A 15,512-nucleotide genomic window follows, 5' to 3' on the forward strand; every position below is an offset into this window, starting at 1 on the left:
TGTTTTAGAGAAACCATGAATTTTTTAAAACCAAAATATCAACATTATTTGGTTTTGTTTATAAGTAATGTTTATATTAAAATATTTTGAATGAAAAAAATTATCAGTTATGTTACTTTATCAATGTCATTTGGGCACGATCCCTTCTAAAGTATCCCCAGGGAGGTGATGATGCACTTCCCTCTCTTGCTCCCTAGCTGACTAGTCAAAGAATCCCATTTCCCAGGACACTTTTGATCTGATCAGAATTGGCTCCATGACACCAGCACTGCTAGAAACTGTGGAATTTTATATGAAAACTTCTTATCTCTGACACTGAGAATTTTATGGATAATGGAAGCCTGGAGATGATGATGGCCATTTTAGCAACACTTAGGTGATACCTGAGAATTGTATTTAAAAAAAAGTCAAAAAAGAATTGCTAGCCCTGAATTCAATTTCATTCCCTTTTAATGCTTACTAAAATCCCTGACTGAATTTCTGAACTTTGAATAATTGAATTTTATCTTCAACACGTATTTCTGCTGTATATATTTTTCAGACTCAACACGGTCGAGTACAAGAAATGATGCCTCTCAGTGAGGTGGGCTATGTCTTCAAATAATACTGCGGGGGCCTTGCTGCCCCAGCTAGGTAAGACACTGGCAAGCAGCTGAGAAAAGGGCCTCACACTGTGGGGCCGAAGTTTACAGAGCCTCACACCGTGGGGCTGAAGATTAAACATCCCTTTGTTTTTTGTTCTTGGTCATAAAAAGAAAAAACCTCATGGAATATACATTGGGCAATAAATTATACATATAAAAATATTATAGTACATGGCATGGAAAATTATTTGCTTAAAAATTAAACACTGAATAATTTGGCCCACTTGACAATGGGAAATAATTATTGTACAAGGGCATGTCTAATAAGCAACCCAGGGCTGATCATAATAATATTCCTCATATGGAAGTTCCATAGAGAAGCCTTATAATGAATCACAAAGTTGATTACGTTAGAAGTTTCTAGGTAAAAAAAGTTCTAACAACTGATTACCAGAAAGCAACTCATCTCTAGCTGCAGGCCATATAGATAGAGGAGTATCCTGATATTATAGCCTGGGCGATAGGGCGGCACCAAGGACTGACCTAGATAGTTGTTTAGGCTGAAATAATGAGTCTAAATTTTAATTATCTATTAACTTTTAAAGTCGTTTCTTTTCTTAAAAACACGTAGGTGCCAAAATGTCTATGGGAAAGGAATGTACTAATTGTTTTTGTTTTGCTTCTATGCATACGATGATATAATCCCATCGCTTGCCTTAACGTATAAAGACCCGCTGAGAACCTCAGTAGAAGATGCTTTCATCAATATGAAAGTGTTTGTGTCTACCTCACTCCCCTTCCCTTCAGCCCTTGAAAGTTTCGCCTAGGCCGTCTCATCCTTTCAGGGACACCTGACCCAACATGTTGCTGAAAGCTGGTCTCCAGCAAGCGGCGCCTGAAACAGGGACCTAAAAGGTAAATTTTCTTTCCTTTACGGAGACGGATAGGATCTGCTCCATAGGGTAGGGCGCATACCTCCCTGTAGAGAATAAACAGGGTAAGGAGGGGAGCAGTAATCAAGAACTGGACAAGTGGGGGTCATCGATTGAGACGTCATGGGCCATATTGAGTCTAGGGAAAGATTCTTTATTGATATAGTTAAGTATACACTTGTTAAGAGAGGTCTTAAGACCTCCCATGCACAATTGGCTAGTTTCCTAAATTTTGTTGAGATGTGTTGTCCCTGGTTTCCAAGGGATGAAACTCTGGATGCGAGAACTTGGGCTGGAGTAGGAGAGGAAATGACAACCTACTCTCCATGGACCCAAAAAGGTCCCCGTAGACGCCTTTTCGCTATGGGGACTGCTACAAGACATGCCAGATCAAGGGTCTGAATTTAAAAAGATAAAAAACTTAGAGAAATAAGGCTGTCTGTATCCCTGGAAGACATCAAAGGGTCCTCATCTGACAGCCTCGTATAAACAAAACCGACAGGTACAAAGCCAAAAGTAAAGAAAAAATAGCCTGGTGTACTAGGGAAAATGATCAGGACTTACCAGATGATGAAATTATTTTTCAAAAGTCAAAAATTGATTCCCGAGCCCGTACTGACCTACTTGCGGGGGTGTCGGCTCCTAATTATAAAACATTCCAAAATCCAAACTAATTTCCAGCCCAAATTTCCAGCCCAGACTTGGCTAAAATTGTTAGGAGATAAAAATAAAAACTCAAAACAAGTGAAAAATAATATAATATAATCCTATAAATAAAAGAGAAAATGCTTCAAACTTTTCCTGTTAATTATTTGGGGAAGAGGCTAGGTTCCCCCCACTAAAATTCCCCCCCACTAGAGTTTTGCCATTTAAAAAAATAAACAGGGGCCTCCCCGGTGGCGCAGCGGTTGAGTGCTGGGTTGCGAAGCTGCCCGCAGCCTCTGCAGCGCTGGTTCGATTCCCGGCTGCTCCCTGGCCACCGGAGGAGGGTCCCACATGGCGCGCAGACCTCTCCTGACGCCCGCTGCTCCCCTCAGCAGTGTACTTCGGTCCTTCTGCCTGCTCTGTCCCCGCTCTGGCTCTGGTGAATTCTCTCACCCTCCCGCTCTTCTGACTGTACCCAGTGCTTGTATAAACAAAAACAAACGAACAAACAAATAAATAAATAAATAAAAACATGCCTCCATTAAAAAAATAAATAAATAAATAAATAAAAATAAAAAAATAAACAAAGGTATTTCTAAATAATAGTATTCAAAGTTCATTCACAAATGTTAAAGTGATAAAAAATGGTTAAATATGACTATATGAGACTATAAGACCAAAATATAACTAAAAGGTCTTTATTAAAATGGTATAAACCCACTGCAGCAGATGGGTGGGGCTGCCCCTGGTCTCAACAAGCAGCTGCCTGGACTTTTTCTCCAGTGTTGAGATCACTGGCAGGTCTCTACTGCCTTCCTGCTGTAGGGAACTGGACTCTTCCATCGTCCACCTTAAAAAACTATTTTAGTTCATTCTTAAAAAAAAGGTTCTATTTCCCTGTGTTTTTCTGATTTTAAGGTCTACATTGTCTAAGGTAAAAATTGCTGAGTTACTTTGGACTTGCTAACAAGCTATACAAAAATGCTTATTAGTTGAATAAAAGTTTTTAAATTTACTTATTGGGCCTGTAAAATGTTAAGTTTCATGTTAAAACTAATTAACCTGGTAAAATACAAAACAATAATACAGACATTTTTGAACTAAATTCTAAACCTCAAATTTAGATAAAAGCCTAAAAACAGGCAGACTGTAAAATTTCACCTCTTCTCCTGTTCTCAAGATAAGCGTTCTTTTATGTTTTAAAATATTCCCATTCTCAGTGAGATAAAGAGTTAACAACTTAAAGCCAAAGAATAATTTCTTAAAAATATAAACTCGAAAAATATTTTCTTATCTAAAAAAGGTTAATAAAAACTGCCGTGACTGTTGTGGTTTCTGAGCCCAAGGTCTTTGGTAATAATTAAGATTAGACACTTATTCTCTACACAAATTTTAGCTTTTAACTCATTAAAAACCTCAGTATCTTCACACATATTGCTAAAATTATCTTAAAATATTTACACATGGCCAAAATTTTAAATGTACATCGAGATTTCTATATCTGTTTGTCTTTATGTCTGTTTTAGTGTTTTGTTTTGTTTTTTATCTCCAGAGGACTAATTATAAATGGCGCCTATATAAATTCTCATAGAAACAAATCTTAATCATGATTAAAAAAAAATTTTTTTAGGGCCTCCCCGGTGGCGCAGCGGTTGAGCGCTGGGTTGCGAAGCTGCCCGCAGCCTCTGCAGCGCTGGTTCGATCCCCGGCTGCTCCCCGGCCACCGGAGGAGGGTCCCACATGGCGCGCAGACCTCTCCTGCCGCCCGCTGCTCCCCTCAGCAGTGTACTTCGGTCCTTCTGCCTGCTCTGCTCCCCGCTCTGGCTCTGGTGAATTCTCTCACCCTCCCGCGCTTCTGACTATACCCAGTGCATGTATAAACAAAACAAACAAATAAATAAACAAATAAATAAAATATGTGCCTCTTAAAAAAAATTAAAAAAAAATTTTTTTTAATAAACAACTAGTTCAAATTTTATGATCTAATTCAGGGCATATATGCCTTAAAGTTATGTTAAATATTAATAATTTACTTTGTTTAAATGTGTTTATTTAAAAAAAAACTTCTGGTATAAAAAATACTTTTGTCTTTCCTATTGAGTCATATATATGTAAAAAATGTACATAATATCTATATGGTACTCTAATTTTTTATTAATTTGCCTAATGCTTGTTTAATTTTTAGCCAGCCAGGAGTCAAAACTAAAATCTTCTCCAGTGACTATCCCTAAAAATGATCATGTTATTGTTATTGATTTACAAGATTGCTTTTTTACCATTCCCTTATCTCCCCAAGACTGCAAAAGGTTTGCCTTTAGTGTCCCATAAGTAAATTTAAAAAGGCCATTTCAACGTTTTAAGTAGACAGTTCTCCCCCAGGGCATGAAAAATAGTCCAACTTTATGTCAAAAATTTGTAGACATGGTTTTGTCGTCCTTTAGAAAGGAATATCATTCTATTTACTATATTCATTATATGGATGACATTCTAATTAACAATGCTCAAATAAATTTGCTAAATCAGGCTTTAACGCATTTGGTGGCTTTGCGACAAAGTTATGGGCTTGTGGTGACACCAAAGAAAATTCAAATGTCTCCACCAATCAATTATTTAGGAAGGGTGGTTCATTCCTTGACTATGTCACCACAAAAGCTGCAGTTAGGGACTGTTTAAAAACGTTAAATGACTTTCAAAAACTACTTGAAGACATAAATTAAAGCTCATTTGCAATTAACAACTGCTGATTTACGTCCAGTTTGATGTGTTAAAAGGTAATTCTAACCCAAATTCCCCTAGACAATTGACAACATAAGCAACACAAGCCTTAGAAAAGGTAAATGCTGCACTTATCAACAACTTAAGGCTAGGTTATACCATGCCATGAAAATTTATAATTTTAGCCACCTCACACACGCCAACTGGGGCCATTAGAGTGGTTACATTTGCCAGCCACAGTAAAAAAGGTTGTTTGCCCCATGCCTCCCTAGAGGCTATGTTAAATTGTTAAAGGAAGACATAAGAACATCGAGCTTTTTGGCCGAAAATTTCCTGTTATTCAACCTTATAAAAAAGGACAACTTAATGATTTAATTAGCTTAAATAATGATTGGCAAGTGGCCCTACAGTCTTTCTCAGGAGAAATAAGGTTTCATTTACCTCCCAACCCTGTGCTTCATTTCTTTAAAAAACAGACTTTTATTTTTCCAACCATTGACAATACTGTGCTTTTGCCGGTGAAACCAGCTGCATTTGTGTTTACAGATGGCTCCTCCAATGGCAAGGCTGCTTTCATTATCAATGACGAACAAATCTAAAACCTTGGCTCAAAAATGAATTATTTGCAGTTCTTGCAATATTTAAAATCTTACAAAACCAGCCATTTAATCTTTTTACTGATTCCCAGTATTTAACTAGATTATTTCCTGATATTGAGACTGCTGTAATTGCTGATGCTAAAACTACCATTGCCCCACGGCTATTAAAGCTACATGGTTTGATTAAATCTAAGACATCTAAAGTATATGTTGATCACATTCGTGGTCATTCAAAATTGCCAGGACCTCTAGCCCGTGGAAATAAATTGGCCGACTTGCTAACTCAAAAAGCTGTTTTCTCGATACAGAAAGCTATTAATGATCATGCCCTTCATCATCAAAATGCCGCTTCACTAGAGAGACAGTTTCTGCTGACCGAGAAATTGTTCATAAATGTTCAGTTTACCCCACCACTTAACCATTCACTTCCAATGGGGGTAAACCCACAGGATCTTAGACCAAATAACCTCTGCAGATGGATGTTACTCATGTTGCTGGTTTTGGAAGGCTGTTTTGTTCATGTCTCAGTAGACACATTTGATTACAAAGCTGATTACCTTATGAGTTTCTAGGTGAAAACAAGTTCTAACAACTAATTACCAGAAAGCAACTGGTCTCTAGCTGCAGGCCATATAGATAGAAGAGTCTCCTGATATTATAGCCTTGGCAATAGGGCGGTACCTTAACGTATAAAGACCCGCTGAGACCCTCAGTAGGAAATGGGTTAAATTTTGGCTCCATCAACAGAAATTTTTACAGTGTTGAGTAAGTTATGAATCTCTCTGGGCCTATCTCCCTATCATTAAAAACAGGAAGGGAAGTCAGTCAGTACATAGAAGCACATAGAAGCACAATGTAACTTTACATAATTGCTCAATGAATTTATTATTTATTTCTATTATTTCAGGAACATGACTTTAACATTACCAACTAGTTTTAAGTGGTTTTCTGAAACATTTTTAGTAATTCTTTGAAATCTTAGAAATTCTTCTGTAATTACTTGAAAAATCCCTGATATTAACTTACATAACTTACTGATGGATACTGACATAAAGTATGAGTGAAATGATTTGACAAATGACTAACCAACTCATTTAAAGGCAATGATGAAACTAGAACCTGTTTCCTAACATAATTAAATTTCTTTCCTATTTAACACACTGCACAGAATGCAAATAATGCTTAGGTTTTACATTTGAAATAGTTAATAAAAATACTCATTATAACTGCATGGGAAAATATTCTAAATGACAGTGAGAAAACAAAGGCAAAAATGTCTAAAATAATAATTTTAAGTTTCAAGACTAAAATGCCTGCATTTACCTTTTTCAGGCTAATAAATATAAACATGAAACTTATTTATCACAATGTTTTATAAATATGGTCAACTATTCAAATATCTCAAATATTTAAATATTTGGCTTTAAAGGTCAAAGCTTCCGGTGTAACTCAAAAAATTGAAATGCCTATCTTTCATCAATTGTTTTAAATGGTTCTTCTTCTACATTAGTTTGTTGTAATTGGGAAGGTTTGACAGTTGACTTAAAATACATACTACCTGAAAGAAGATTAAGTGTTTATAAAGTGTATCCTTAAAGTATAAAGTAGGACATAACTTTAACTTCATTTTACTTATCGAAGATGGAGACTGTTGAAATTCTGGAGTAAACAATCCTGTGACCTCAGTAGATGTTACCAGAGGAATACCTAACAAAATATTAATATATTCCAGGGTGTACCATTAATTCTTATATCAGATATATTTTTTTAATTTGCCTAGTTCAATCATTTCTGCTAAAATGATCTGCAAGAAAGGCAAATAAAGTTCCTATAATTCCTAGACACAATACATCCTTTTACATCTACTAATACATAAGAGAAAACAAACTTGTAGCCAGACAATAAAGAAAAACAACAAATAAGTGTCAATCTTTACCAATTTATTTTATACAAAACAGTAGCAATGTAGAATATGGGAATTATCTTCTGCTGCCACACACGCAAGTTGTGAACATTCCAAGCCAATGTATACAGTTTGGAGGGAAAGGCTAAACAATAGCGTCAACCATGCTACTGAACTTTTATTTAAAAATATTAAAAATTATGTCTTCTTAATATTGCTCTCATCATTGAAGACTGAAAACAAAAAAATGACTTTAAGATTTAAAAAAGAGGGAAGGGGAGAAACCAAGAGGCTGCTACACACTGCCATACAGTCAAACCATCATACTTCAATATTTGCATACTTGATAGCAGCATTATTTTTACTGAACCGTGTGCAACTACATTTAGGAACACAACAAAGCAAAATATCATGGCAGTCATCAATCGAGATCCATAAGAAAGAAAGAAAGAAAAACAAAAAAAAAAACCTCTAAGATGAACACACTATAAGTAGATGAACATTTATGGAGAATGAATCAATATCTACATTCTTAGACTGTTCCATTCTGCCCCAATAAAAGTGTCAACTCAAATTTTCAACTGTGCATTTTTGGAGGATTTGAGTTTTTCCAGTTCTTATTATACTGCATGCTTGGAACAAAGGGTCATAATAAATCCTTCTACACAATGAACTTTTAAGTAGACAGCTGAAAATAAATTTACTACTTGCAAACACACACAAAAAAAATACAAGATTTTTTTTTTATCTTTAAACAATCAGTGCTTCCAAAAGCGCATCATCTTCTATATCGACCTCTTTCCCCTCGGTCTCTGTCTCGATCACATAATCGCTCTCTTTCTCTTTCTCTATCACGTCCTCTATCTCGCTCTCTGTCTCTTCTGTTATCTCTAGGGCGGTCTCGCTCTCGTTCCCGATCTCTTTCACGGGGTCTACTTCTCCGACCACTGACCACAGCTTGTGTGCGACGAAGGAAATCATCCACCCTCATATCATAATCATGCTAGAAAAGGTAAGCAATGGATTAGGTATGTCAAAAGTCCCAATGAAATTTATGAGTTCCTATATTCTAATTATCATCTGGAGAAACAATCTAGAAAAATGCACCAACCGCTGTGAAAAATCACCTCATACAGTTTCCTACAAAATAATTTTTTAAGTAACTTTCTTACTCATTTAAGTCAAAGAAATCAGCTAGTGATAAGCAGTAATTATTACACATACATGATGCCAATTACAATGCTTAAGGCCATCAATGTTTTTCCCTCCTTTGAGTCTACAAACTAAACTGAACCAACTCTGCCCTCTTATGGTAAAATTAGGAATTGTGACATTCCAGATATTCTTTAAAATTGCACTGCCTTTGCTGACAATGTCAGGATTTTAAGAAAATATGTACTTAACATTGTGCAGTCTCTTCCACAGATTTCCATACACACAAGGCTGTGGATAATGAAGGGTAAGATGAGCAACTGATGTATAAGTTGTCCCTGCTATAGCTTTCTACTTAGTTTTCAATTCACCTTTACTTACTGAATTTGAACTCGTGTAAAGTCAGCTTCAATAATCAGAATTTAAGTTTCAAAAACACAATCTCACACTACTTTTCACATATGGTATGTGAATGTAATTGTGAAATATATGTACTAACCAAAATATTTACTTTATAAAGGTACATGAAAGACAACTTGTGAAAAATGACAATACACTTCAGTGAAAGAAACTCAGAAAGACCTCTTATTTTGAAAACCATATAATCATTTACAGAAGGCATTTGTGAAAACACCACAACCCATCTAGCAAAGTAAAATTTTCTCATGAATAAGCTGTATATTTGTCTTGTGTGCCTGAAAACCCGACTCAAAATCTACTAAATAGTCAGGATTCTCAAATAGTTTTACTAAATATTAAAGATCTTATGATTTAAGTTTAGAGGGTCAATAAATAACAACATAAAAAGGTCTCAAAAGTAAGCTAGGAAACTACCGCTTTGACTGGCCCTCTCAAATATGCATGTTCTTCATCTAAGTGGAAAGATAAAGGGATATTTATTTAGTACAACACAAACTCATCACCGTATATTTGTAGTGGGGATCCCTAGTTCTATATCCTTCTTCAATAATAACCAAACTAACTTTCTGAGGCTAGCAAACTTACATGTAAAAATTAAACTAACAAGTGCCAATAGGCAACTTACAATTTTTAAAATATTATCAAAAAGAAATGAATGCGGGCCTCCCCGGTGGCGCAGCGGTTGAGCGCTGGGTTGCGAAACTGCCCGCGGCCTCTGCGGCGCCGGTTCGATCCCCGGCTGCACCCCGGCCACTGGAGGAGGGTCCCGCATGGCGCGCAGACCTCTCCTGCCGCCCGCTGCTCCCCTCAGCAGTGTACTTCGGTCCTTCTGCCTGCTCTGCTCCCCGCTCTGGCTCTGGTGAATTCTCTCACCCTCCCCTGCTCTTCTGACTGTACCCAGTGCATGTATAATCAAAAAAAAAAAAAAAACAAACAAATAACTAAATAAATAAACATGCCTCTCTTAAAAAAAAAAAAAAAAAAAGAAATTAATGCCATTTAATAAAACAAATTCAGTCCACCTAAGTAAAACAGAGCTCTTAGAAACCTCAAACTCGAGTTTCTTTCATCCGGTTTTGTAGTGATCAGAAAAACTTTCACAATCACATCAAACTATTAGAAATAATGACTCCTCTGCATTTATTAATATCTATTTGATATTTGCTAGCATCATCCTAATAATAGGTGAGACACAAAATAATTTATTTGGTTACTAGATGTAGTAAAATTTGGTAGAAATAAAATTAGATTGGAGATTTTCTCTTAACTGACAGAGTTTTGAAGTACCCTATACAGAGTTAAAACTGATGACCCGAGTACAAAAAGAAATTCTATTAACTATGTTTACATCCCTAAGGACATTATCTAATTTACATGTAGGAGTTACCTCACCATAGGCAACCTCAGTTTCATCAATAAAAGAAACAAAAATTTAAATAATCCAAAGGAAATTAGCCTTTTAAAATAAAGATAAATTGTGAATTACTCCAAAATAGTATGTAGTAAGAATATGAAATAGTCCATCATTCCTCATCATGTAGTAATCATGTAGTATCCCTCACATTATCTACAGTATTCCAAGCAGGTCCCTCACACTTCCGCCTCTCATGCACTTACTACTCGTTTGTCTCTGTATCTTGCTTCATGGGGTACTGGATGATGTCCTGAGTAAGGGGGATGAGCTTGAGGAGGTGGAGCATGGTGCTGATAATAAGGATGATGTGGAGGTTGTTCCATTCCAGGATAAGGAGTCTAAAAACAGAAAACCACTGCCATTAGCATCAACCAAATATATCCCTACTAACAAACTATTCTTAGAATTTATCTACCCAAACCACCCAAGTAAAACAATCTTAATGCCATTTCAAAATACTCTCACTGGAAATATGTAATAAACTACACATCTTTTAAGATTTAACATGTTTATACTTTTATATCACATTAAATACCAATAGAAATAGCAAACATTATGAACAGATAGTGTTCTAATTAAGCATTTTAACATATTTCATTTCATTCTCCCAGCAACTCTGCAACACAGGTACTATGATTTCTACTTTACAAAAGGGAAGATTGCGGCACTAACTGCTTAAGCAACTAAGATCACGGTGTTAGTGAGGGCTAAAGCTGGGATACATTAATTACATCATGACTCTAGAATCAGTTAACAACTGTGAAAATCTATTCTTAAAAAACAAAACCCAAAACTCCAAGGGTTAAGGAACCTTAAATTTCTTTATAAAATGAATAGCTGCCATTCAAAGGTTACTAACCCAGTTGGTACCTAGACATTACATATTCCAATTTTTAAAAATTCCATGAACCTAAACAAAAGAAATCTTGTAATTCACCTATCTGTAGACAGTACTGTAAGTAAAATGAAAGTCAGATGAATAGGTCACATTACAGGCAGCTTCTAAAATTTTTTTAAAAGATGAAAACACTAAGAACTATTAAAACTTCCAAACTTCTTGGAAATTAAAGCTTTACCTATCCTCAATACCTTAAAATATACTCTAGAGGATCCAGTTTTCTAAAAGAAATGATACAGCTAAATGTTAGAACAGGGTTTAATTAACTTTATTTTACACAGAGAATTTACTGAATACTAGGATTAAGCACTATATTAAATGTTACATATATTTTGCAAATTTCACTTTTCAACAATCAGATGTTGACCCACTCCCAATTTGATTTTTAAGTCATATATAATGTCTATCTACCCATGCATAAACAAGAGCAAGCACAGTCCCTTGCACAGAGTAGGTACTAAATATTTTGTTTAATGAGTCAAAAAGTAACAAATGCTGTTTCATAAGCAAGAATAAAGAAAAATATATCAAGCTTGCCCAAGGCAAAGAGTTGAGAAGGGAAGGATTATGAACTCAGACACAGCTAATCACTGCTATTAATTATAATAATAAACCGTAACAATTACCAATTAGGTCTGTACTATTAACACAAATCATTCAATACTCTCTTAGTTTTAAAAACAGCATGCAATTTACTTATCAGAAAAAAATGTGTAGTTCAGTGTTTTAATGGGTAATTAACAAATCCCAAGTAAAATACTTGCAAAGATATAATGATGTTAAGTAACTTGCAAAAACATAATACAAACCATTCCTTGCCAAGGTGGTGGTGGTCCCATGTTATGAAATTCCCTCACATAATCATTGTAGGACTAAAATGAAAGATGACATTGTCAATAATAAATAAAATCAAACCCGGAACTACAAAATAAATCACATCCTGATTTGTGTACACTAAGCATATAAAATGAATTGCTTACCCCATTTAAAAACACATCTCGGCGAACTCCTGAAAATCGTCTGTTGGGAATAAGATTTGTGAAACTAAATTCAGGTAATTCATAAACTAGTTCCAAGAATGTAATTCAAAACTAAGCAAGAGTGAACCCAACTTACCTGTCTACTTCCTGGTATCGTGGATCCTTTAAATACCCTGTTCAAACATCAAGCATTTTAGTAAATCAAATTTATATTTTTTATTCCGGCATCATAATAAGCCTTCCTTACCACTTATTTCAATTCTTCCCATGAAATATAATGACGCTATTATTGTATTATTCCGTTTTCGGATTTTCTTCTCAGATAACATGATAATCTAGGAAGTAACTAAGTAACTTACTGGTATTACAGAATTATAAACTGCTAGAGAGGTTTTCAATATGGATCTTCTAAATACACACCCCAAATCGAGCTAGATAGAAATTTTCTTCATTCTGCTCTATAAGGAAAGTAAGGGCAGAGGTATTATCTCAAGGACACTGTAATACGATTTCTTTATAACAAATGTTCACCACTTTCCAGTATAAACAAGTCATATTCAAGTCAACCACACTTGTTCAAAATGCAAATTTAAGGGCAAGAAAGACAAAACTGTAAAAGTTGCGAAAATGAAATCTATACGCTTAAAATAAAAGGGCCATTTCCACGCTGTTTAATTTTTATAAGTGTATCTATATTTTTAAATATCTTTTCTCAAGGAGTTTGCCTTTCTATTTCGTCAAGACTGATGAAAAGCTGCTTTTTAGATTACAAGCCAAATACTTCCCACTCCTCTCTAAAAATATTTTTACTTAGAAAAATATAGAATAATTCCTCTGTCAAATCAAAGCTATAAACCATGCGAAATGCTACGTAGCATTAGGAATAAAAAGTACAATAGCGGGTAAGAGCACTTTCCCTAACTACATTTAATCTTAAAACATGTTTGCAGGAACTACTAAGTGAGAACTATAAATGATTTCCTAATGTTCAAGTAGTCATGCCCTAATGTTTCTTCACTTTTAAAACTATACGATTACAACACAAGTTTTGTCTGTGTGTATTTTTAAATAATTTTAAATCAAATATCTGCAGGATTATAAAATATTAACCTGGTCTCTGGTGAAACTCAGGGGCATAGTCAATCCTTGGTTTCTTTCTGCTGTTATGAATATCATAATCTTCTGGTCGACGCCTACACAAATTAGACACATTAAAAATTAAACCAAAAACTGCTGGGAGAACAAACAGCAAAAGCAAGAATTTCTGACAAAAATAAGAACAAATAATAGCCCATTATTTCCTTCAAAATAACACCTTAGATCTTGGTGAATAAATTATCTTTAAGTAATTAAATTATCTTTAAATAATTAAATCTAATTACTATAAACCAATTTTAAATGTATTGCCAGAAACATTCTAATTCTCATGGCCTGATATTAGACTAGCAAAGAGTAATCGGTTCAAAATAGATAATTACATTTTTTATTCTAAACAAAAGTGAGTTGTCCTCAAATCAATTACCCTGTTTTAACAAAACATTACCTCAAAATCTCCACACTCAGGAGGAAAGAAAAAAACAGGGAAAGTCTCTATTAATACATAAAGGGTAATTCTAAATCTTATTCTATAAAACAACTGATATCATTTTAGGGTAAGTAAACACAATTAAAAATTTCTTAAGTATTTTTCTTCTGCTTTGCACAGTTGTACTCTTCATACGGTCATACAGAAAATCTGGTATTTGTTCAAATTGATTTTACAGTAAAGTTTGAAAATCTTAATACTTTGAAAAACTAAATTCTACACTTAACATTAGGAGTTAAGGGGATTTCTCTACAATGTCTTAAAATAAAACTGGCAAGTAATAGGGGAGAGTTTTAACAGAGTTCATCAAATGAGTTCAAAGTGTATTCTCTAGAAGGTAGTAGAATTTTTACTCTCTGCAGAGGGCTGCTCTCTACTGTCTTCCATAAACCTCAAGGGTTAATTTAATACATCATTAAATACACTTCATTTCACTTAGCATTTAATAAAGAGCTACACAATTTTTTTTAATCCAAGTTTTTAGATAATATCTTTTCCCCTTGATGTCAGATAAAAATCTCTGTAATAACCTGGTATCACTAGTTTTCCAGCTATTTTTTCAGAGTATCAACCACTCATTAACTTTTGTAACAGAAGTTTACTCATACTGCAAAGTGTAATAACCCCAACACCCCCGCCCCCAACAGAATAGAAACAGTTGCATCTACAATAAATAAGACTAAAGTTAAAAGCTGGTTTAAAAAGTAAACATACCGCTTTCTTGTAGTTTGGGGAGTGCATTTACGACCGGTATAAAACATGATAGTAACAGTTCATACAGTAGTCCAACTACTGTCTTTAAGTTGTAAGCCACATACATATATGGAGGCCCTGGCAGGCTTGAGAGAAGGTGTAGTGGTGTAATAAGTATAGTTTGCAGTCCATTGCAAAACTGAGGTAAAAACTTCACTTGTATATACTGTATTGCACTGGAAACCTCTTAGCTTAAAACTTCAAAAGACATCTTGGTGCTCAGTCCTTTTAGGCCAAAAATAAGGGGGCTCTGCCAGGTTTCCTCCTACCTACTCGACAGTGTCCTTGATAAGCTCAAAGAAATGGGGACTCTTGGTTGGATTATCTGTACCTACCACAGGATGTTTCCACCAAAAGGAAACTTAACCAAAGGTTTCATCCCATCAACCAGACATCCAAGTCTTTAGCAGAATATTTTAGATTTAGCTGTACGCAAATCTATACAGGGGGAAGGTGTTGGATAGAAGGGCTTAAATCAGTCCTTTGCAAAGACTTCTCCAATTCTGTAACAAGTTAGACCCCCTTTTCCTGGAAAATGCTGTTTAGTTCATAAAGTAGTGATCAATAACCATGGCGATCCTCTAAAAAACACTTTAAGTCCACAGGTACTGCCAGCATCTGGAAAAGTTGTAAACAGACACAGCAACAGCCCTTCTTTTTGGTTTGTTGCCGGGTCTCCCAGGGCCACTTGATCACCTCTGGAAAGAACCTATTGTTTTCAGCTCAGCAAGATGTGTGAATTCACTGGGTACATGTTAGAGAATATTTGGCAATGGGGTTAACACATCACGGTGATAAAATTTGAATAGTCCCAGTAATGCTCCTCTTGAATATCAAAATAACTTAAAATATTTTATCCTCTAAATGAGGCGTCATCTTCTGAAAAAACATTAGTGATCCTTTATAAAAGTCCCATATCTGATAAGGCTTAT

The 15,512-nt window shown here is 35.1% G+C and overlaps 1 protein-coding gene across 1 annotated transcript in view; it reads right to left on the bottom strand.

Moving 5' to 3' along the window:
- Positions 1 to 8,156: 8,156 nt before the first annotated feature.
- The window catches only part of YTHDC1 (YTH N6-methyladenosine RNA binding protein C1), a gene marked incomplete at both ends in the record, with an annotated part of 33,513 nt that continues 26,157 nt past the window's right edge, over positions 8,157 to 15,512 (bottom strand). Inside the window, 6 exons of the mRNA XM_084232993.1 lie at positions 8,157 to 8,381; positions 10,568 to 10,702; positions 12,072 to 12,134; positions 12,243 to 12,282; positions 12,379 to 12,415; positions 13,353 to 13,435. Of these exons, the coding sequence (XP_084089119.1) occupies positions 8,157 to 8,381; positions 10,568 to 10,702; positions 12,072 to 12,134; positions 12,243 to 12,282; positions 12,379 to 12,415; positions 13,353 to 13,435 (583 nt within the window). The remainder of the gene's footprint in view (positions 8,382 to 10,567; positions 10,703 to 12,071; positions 12,135 to 12,242; positions 12,283 to 12,378; positions 12,416 to 13,352; positions 13,436 to 15,512) is intronic.

Source organism: Talpa europaea (assembly GCF_964194135.1).
Source record: "Talpa europaea genome assembly, chromosome: 5".
Lineage (NCBI taxonomy): Eukaryota > Metazoa > Chordata > Mammalia > Eulipotyphla > Talpidae > Talpa > Talpa europaea.